The 8,137-nt window shown below is 35.5% G+C and overlaps 1 protein-coding gene across 1 annotated transcript; it reads left to right on the forward strand.

Moving 5' to 3' along the window:
- Positions 1-480: 480 nt before the first annotated feature.
- LOC131056168 (UDP-glycosyltransferase 85A1-like) lies at positions 481-903 on the forward strand. The gene has a single exon (XM_057990520.1). The coding sequence runs from the start codon at positions 481-483 to the stop codon at positions 901-903; it is 423 nt and encodes a 140-aa protein (XP_057846503.1).
- The last annotated feature ends 7,234 nt before the right edge of the window (positions 904-8,137 follow it).

Below are 8,137 nucleotides of genomic sequence, written 5' to 3' on the forward strand. Positions count from 1 at the left end.
AAATTCTATCCCACTAAAGCTTCCTCAGTTTTATTTTGATTTCTTAAAATATTTCTCATAATTGATTGCAGTGGAGGAATCGAAGAGGGCAGACAAAGTGATCGCTTGTTTTCCTAGTAATCTTTTGCCTCTTTTGACGAGCGATCTATTTTATTTCTATCGTGCTACTGACACATCGAGTGTTTTATTCCAGTGGTTTTTGCATGAGTCCCAATTCCAAAGCAAGGAAGACTATGTGCTGGTCAACACGTTTGATGAGCTAGAACCCCTGAGACGGTAAGCGGACTGTCCTATAATGGTTGCCCTACTTTGGCAATAGGGATTGTATTTCTTCCCAATTTTTTGGAAGGAGGATATTTGAATGGGCGTGGGAGTTTTTTGGAGCAGGACGAGAGCTATTTGAAATGGCTCGATGCCCAAGAGCTAGCTTTTGTGATATACATTTCCTTCGACAACATCGCTGTAAAATCAAATGAATAGATGGAGGAGTTGGCGATGAGATTAGAGAAGAGTGAGCACCCTTTTCTATGGGTGCTGCGCATGGATATTGTGGGAGGCATGCCTGCAACTCTGCTAGAGGGTTTTAAAGAGAGGACAAAAGATCATGGAGTGATTGTGAAATGGGTGCCATGGGTGAAATTTTTGTCTCATCCTTCCGTAGGAGGGTTCCTCAGCCATTGCGGGTGGAACTCGCATTTGGATAGCATGAGCCTGGGAATTCCCATGCTTGGATGGCCCTATTACACTGATCAGTTTCTGGATTGCCGCTTCTGTAAGGATGTGTGGAAGATTGGCATTGACTTGGAAGGCGTGGACGTTGATGAAAATCTAGTGATCAAAAGGGAGGAGATTGAGAAAGGCGTGATGAGATTGATGGAGGGTCCCCAAGAGGAGGAGATTTGAAAAAGGGGCATTGAGTTGAAGAAGGTAGCATTTAAAGCTATTGGGCAGGAAGGTTCTTCTTTTACAAATTTGAACAAGTTTATTCATGACCTGATACAGCTTTCCAAATCAGCTTCCATTAAAACAGTTTAGCCACCAAAGCATTCCATCCATCTCCTAATTTCATACAATCTTCTCCGTTCACAAAAATACGTTTATAAAGCACCTCTCTTCTGCCCTAGGCATCTCATCATTCATCTATCAGTTCGAGCAGATGATTTATTATATGATCTGTACTGGCTATTGTATTTTGCTATAGAAGGACTATTTCATTTCTAAATAAGACAAGAATTGTCTTGATATCTTTCAATCAAGGTTCCATTTGAATGGTGCAGTGTAATCATGGAGACTATTATCACATATTCGGAGGATCGTGTAATAACCATCGTTCATTGGCTAATATGTTTGGAAACATGTTATCAGATTCAGATTTTATGTATGTTTTCTACACTGATATTGTCTATCTAACTATATGACCTTTTGAAGGCAAAAAAGAGCTGATTGATTTCATAGAGCTTGGATTTCATTCCAGGGAGCTTGGACTGAGTTATTTGAGCTTCTATAGACAATTTAGTTTATGATTATGAACATTCTCAAACTGAATATAGGGATGGTACTTTTTGATAAATGTGTAGCCATAATGTCACTTTAATGTCTTTAATTTCTTACCAACTTCATAATTATCTACTTACCACTCTCTTTTTCCTTGTCTAGGTAACTCTAAATTTGTTGGTCATAATATAACTGGCTCCCAAACAGCCAAATTGTAGATTGTTTTATTTACTGCTTGGAAAATCGTAGTCGTCACTTGCAAAATCAATGGTGTATAACGTGTGACTTGATGGTATGATGAAAGAATAAGGATCTGGTCAACTACTCAGAGGGGGGGGTGAATCAGTAGATAGAAAACTGATATAAACTTTTCACCAAACAAAAATCAACCTCTCAAAGAAAACTGAGAATTGACTGGTTTAAACACTGAACTTCAAATGCAATAATACTGACAAGTAAACCAATTGACTGTTATAACAGACTAACAGTAAAACATCTTTGAAACTCTCAAAAAAATTTAACTGAATCATTCAAATACTTTACTGAGAGTACTTAAAACATATTTTAGATTGTTGTCAGTTAACTTAACATATCAAAATGGATTTAGCAGTTAAGCAATTCAACCATAGTAAACATAACCACAAAAACATTCACCACTTGACACAATGATTTTGACGTGGAAACCCAAATGGGAAAAACCATGATGGGGATTAATACCCACAAGTATTTTGAACTCTTCTGAAGTTTGCCTTATTAGGAGCCAAGCCTATTAAACCTTTACAATAAGTCTTGTTAAGAACAAATCCTATTAGGGACCACTCGGTTAAGGGATTGACTATAATGCCCTATTAGAAGCAATACTTTGTTAGGAGTAACCTCGTTAGAGGATTTGGAATCCAAGTTGATGGACCACCTGGCTAAAGGATTTGAATAACACTAAGCTTGTTAGAGCTTACCCGGTTAGGAGATTTTACTGTTATAATTGTTAGAAAATAATAGGGGTTTGCTGATCTATTTGAATAGCACTACACTTGCTTGTTCAAATCCTTTTCATGCTCCTATATACCTTTACACATATTGTAGATACATCATTTGGTTTGGCAACCACACTCTCTTACTCTCAACTATAAATTGTCAACTCTTCAACAAAACAACTCATCGATCTTATAAAAAAATCAATAGGTTGGTAACACATCACAAACCTAACTCTCTCATAGAGATTACAAACAAATTGGTTCAAGTATGACCGGTGGATTACATAACAATCACTGCACATCATTCAAGATATCATTGACCGCTCCTTGATCACCACTTCATCAAACACTATAACTCATCACAAGGTTTACATTACATGCAATGAATTTGGTCATTCCCAACACAAAAAATCTTATCTCTACGTGCCAAAAGCCTTTTGAAACTCTTCTCATAGAACATGCATACATGGCATAATCATTACTGCTCATCATTAGATCATAAACCAATACAACCGATTCACCAAACTCCATCGATTAGGGTTTATCATATCAACAGGTAGGGTTTACTAGTTGATCTCACTTCTTCTCTAGTAATATCGGTTTCCTTCACAAGCTCACTAACATGTTACAAAACAACATTATTACAACATCATTACTAGTTAATTGACATCAATGACAACATAACATTTCATTAATGCAATCTTCATTCAAATTCCAACAATCTCCCCCATTGGCATTGATGGCAATACAAGTATCAATACCCTTGATTGCTATGATTGTGAATAGGAATCCTAGCTTACATTTTACCATGTATTCTCCTTCAACAGAGTCTCCATGTCTTCAGCTGGTAACTGGCTATAGATACTCTCTCTGTCAATCATATAGATCATTTCCCCAATCATATGGATCTTCTCCCCCTTTGACAACAATGCCAAAGCAAGAGTAAAACATGCAATGCCAAGCTTCACTATTAAGCATCATCAACCTGCAACTTGATGCTCTCCCTATGGAATAACTTCCACTCTATACCAATCCTGCTTCAAGATTCTGCAAGTTGCTCCAGGACTAATGTACTCTACATCATGCTCAATTGACCTCATGTAGGGGTACAACCTCTAGCTGACCTCTAAGATACTCAAAATTAGTCTTAGGCAGAGGTTTGGTAAAGATATATGCTAGTTTCTCCTTGGTAGAAACATGCTCCAATAGCACATCTTTACTTTGCGCTTTTTCTCTCAAGAAATGATACTTCAATTCAATATGCTTGGTTCATGCATGCAAAATAGGGTTCTTTGAAATATTGATTGCACTAGTATTGTCACATAAAATCCTTACTAGATCTGTAATCTTCAACTTGAATCCTTCTAGAATGTGTTTCATCCAGATAGCCTGGGTACAGTTCATATAAGTTGCAACATACTCAGCTTCAGTAGTAGATTGTGATATACAACTTTGCTTCTTGCTACTCCATGAAACAAGTCTTCCACCAAGAAATAATGCTGCATCGGTTGTGCTCTTCCTATGATCAACATTACGTGCCCAGTCTGCATCTATATAAACCTTCAAATCAAAGTTACTTGCATATGGACACCATAATCCATAGTCAATAGTAACTTTCAAATGTGTCTCTTGGATTCTTCTAAAATATGGTTGTTGGTACTTGACATTATAACAGACAATGGAAGATTGTTGGCATTTCAATAAGCATATTGAGAAGGTTATTGATGATTATGGATAGAACTGATTAAGGATGTTTACGGTCTTGATATTACTATTTTGTCATTGATGTCAAGAAATTGGTTTTCTAATTCAGTATGATGTTGCCATATCTTGAGAAGTATGATTTGAAGAGTATAAAGATGTCGATAAAAGACACAGAAAGAATATGATGAATAAGGGGATGAATAAGGTATTCAATGGGAAACTATTACCGAGTCAGACAATGATGAGATCATGATGTTTAGATTGTTTTAACATCATACATATGTTGTAAATTGCAAGGTTAATGCTATACTATGTTACTGAGCAAAGAACCTAGTCGGTAAACCCTAAAGTTATCGCTATTAGTTAATGAAGGCAGAATGTCTACCGAGTGAAGTTTAGTATTCATCTAGTTATTACAGAGTTGTAATTGAGCTATAACAGAATACATTAAATGGTTACATGTGCTATTTAATGAAGGAAGCTGATGAGCTCGAACTGATTAGATGATTGGTATGCCATGCATGAAGTTTGTTAATGAATCTATGGCAAAGGAAAACTGGCATGAAGATCTACAACTCAAATTGAACTGCAATACCCTAGCACAAGTTCCAAGAAATGTATGCAAGTTCCTAGGCGGGGTAAAACATTTTTCAGATCGAAGGATACATTGAACCTTGTCAAAGTTTGAAGATTTGATGGCTATGATTGATCATGTGAAATGTGATCAAGGAGATTAAGCGGTTAGCTAATTGTTTATAAATAGGGAACTATTGATAAACAATGTATGTGGGCAAATGTATGCACAAGGATGCTACATAGTGATTACCGAGCACAAAAGCTTGAAGACCTGTTTGAATAACAAAGTATAGAAGCCTAACAGATGGACAAGATTAGTTCTATGTCTAGATTGTATTGAGCAAATAAGAATCTACTTTATCATTTTAGATGTGTAGTTGTAGATAGATTTTTATTATTGTTATTTTGTGAAAGTGACAGAAAATCTCTTAACCAAGTGGACTTAATAGTCTTATTTGTAAAACCCTTTAGCAAGGTGACATTCTGATTGAGTGTTTGAAATCCCTTAACAAGTTCACTTCTAACAAGGTGAAGATCCTAACAGATCTGAGGGAAATCCCTTAACCGGGTCACATCTAGCAATGTGTTTGTAATCTTTAACAGGATTTGCTTTTAACCAAGCATATTCTAGAAGAGTATATTTCTCAGTGGGTCTAAAATCCCATAGTGGTTTTTTCCTATTTGGGTTTCCACATTAAATCTGGTGTTATGAGGTTTATGATGTTTATATGCTTTTGAGTTTGCATGTTTAGCAGTTTTGGTTATATTACTGAAGTATATGTTACCAAGGTTAAATCTAATGTTTTTATGGAAGATTAAGTTTGTAAGATTCACCCCCCTCCCCTCTCATCTTGTTGGCTATTGGATCTGTACTTACATTAATTATCAAAACTATCAATTGGTATCAGAGCTTAGGACTTCAAGAAGAAAAGTTTAAAGGTATTTGAGGCAAAGATCCGAAGATGTATAAAAGGGATGCACCAAAGTTGAACAAGTAAAGTTTCTCTACATGGTAGAAAAGGATGAAGTTGCACCTATTAGGAGTTGGAGAATATGTTGTATATTATCTGGAGAATGATTTCATCACACCGAGCACCTATCCATTGACAATGGAAGAGATAAAGGCAAATCAAGAACATATCCAAGCAATGATTGAAATAACTTTTGCATTGGCTGACTTAGAGTTTAATGATCTAGAAGGCTGCAATGATGAAAAGGCTATGAGGAATAAGCTCATATCAGTATATGGAGGAGATGAACATATTCAAAGAGCAAAAGTAGATAGTCTAAGAGGACAACTTGAATCTATGAGGATGAATTGAGGTTTGCACCTAATATGCCAGTCTCTTTAGATGCTACTATTGGTAAGCTACATGCATTTGAGTTAAGTAACTTTGATAACAGTGGATCTTCAGTAAATAAAGTTGAATCTACATTTAGTTCTTCTCATGTTGATGAATCTAATGATTACAATGAAATAAAGTATAAGTACTCTGAAGGAGATCATAGTGGAGCAAGTGAAAGATTTCATAAGAACATGGAAGAAGTACACAAACTGTATGAGGAAATAAAAAAGCAAGAAGAGTTTGAAGCACTATTAGCCAGAAGGTTACTCAGAGGCAAAGGTAAGTATAAAGGAAAACTACCTTTGAAATGTTTCAATTGTGATAAGATAGGACATATGGCTTCTAACTATCCTGACAAAGATTCTACTGAAAAGAGAGATTACCGAGATGACAGATAGAAAGACAATCATTACAGAAGACATCGAGACTTCAAAAGAAGAGATAAAAAGACATGCTTAATAGCCGATGAGGAATCCAATGATGAAAAATCAGATGAACTTGATACAGAGGAAGTAGTTTATGTGGCTATCAAAGATGGATCAGATGAAGAAAGGTATGAAGAAAAAGCCTTAATATCTCACATAAACACTAATGATTCTTAGATCATAGATAGTGGATGCTCACATCATATGACAGGTGATAAACACAAGTTTGTTATGTTAGAAGATTATGATGGAGGCTATGTAAGATTTGGTAATGATGCACCATGTCCAGTGAAAGGTAAAGGATCTATAACACTTATTGACAATGCAAGATGCAATGATGTTTATTGGGTTAAAGGTTTGAAATACAATTTGTTGAGTGTAGCACAGCTAAATGATATAGGTTACCGAATAGAATTTCAGAAAGGAGTTGTCAAATTTCATTACAAGAATGGAAAGTTAGCTGCTACCAAGTCACAAACAAAACTTAACACATTTCACCTTGACTCAACTTGGAACAAGTGTCTGTAGGCAAAGATAAATGATACCTGGTTATGGCATTAAAGGTTTTGTCATGTAAATTTTGATAATCTGATCAAAACAAGTAAGAAGCACTAAGTAAGAGGTCTATCGAGTCTTGAAAAACTTGAGAATACTATGTGCCGAGGATGCCAGATGGGTAAGATGACAAGATCAAGCATTACAAGTAAGTCTTACACTTCTAAGGGAACTTTAAATCTTGTGCACAGTGATCTTTGTAAATTGAATAAAGCATTATATGGTCTGAAACAAGCACCTAGAACATGGTATGAAAGATTGCACTCTTATTTGATTAAGATTGGTTTTATAAGGACAAGTGAGAACATCAATATATACATGATGAATGATGAAAATCGAATACTAATCTCAGCCATATTTGTTGATGATATTATATTTTGTGGAAATGACTCTCTATGCAAGAACTTTGGAAATGAAATGAGCAAAGAATTTTAGATGTCATTAATTGGTGAGATAAAGTATTTTATAGGTTTACAGATACTGAAAATGAAAAATGAGATTTTCATTACTCAATCCAAGTACATAAAGGAAATCTTGAAGAAATTTGGAATGGAGGATTCAAAACTAGTAAGTACTCCTATGACTACCAACTGTAAATTATCAAAGAATGATGAATCTGCATCTGTTGATGAGACACTTTACCAATCTATGATTGGAAAGCTACAATATGTTGTTCAGAGTAGAGCAGACATCGCACATGCAGTAGGTATAGTTGCAAGATTCTCTACAGATCCTAAGGAAACACACATGACAACAATCAAAGGCACAAAGGATTATGGCTTACCAAGAAACAAGGATGTGTTTCACAGTCAATAGCAGAAGCTGAATATGTTGCTACATCATTGAATTGTACCTACATTGGATGGATCAAACAACTATTAGAAGGAATAAATGAGAAAGTTACCGAGCCAGTAACTATATTCTATGATAATACTAGTGCCATTAATATTTCAAAGAATCCTATTATGCACTCTATGACAAAGCACAACTCTATCAAATATCATTATCTTAGAGAAGAAGCTCAAGAGAAGAAAGTGGTGTTGGAGTATGTTAGCACAAAGGA

Source organism: Cryptomeria japonica, chromosome 1 (assembly GCF_030272615.1).
Source record: "Cryptomeria japonica chromosome 1, Sugi_1.0, whole genome shotgun sequence".
In the NCBI taxonomy this organism is placed as follows: domain Eukaryota; kingdom Viridiplantae; phylum Streptophyta; class Pinopsida; order Cupressales; family Cupressaceae; genus Cryptomeria; species Cryptomeria japonica.

Coding starts and splice junctions, on each gene's coding strand:
- LOC131056168 (XM_057990520.1), top strand. CDS start 481: ATGGAGGAGTTGGCGATGAGATTAGAGAAGAGTGAGCACCCTTTTCTA.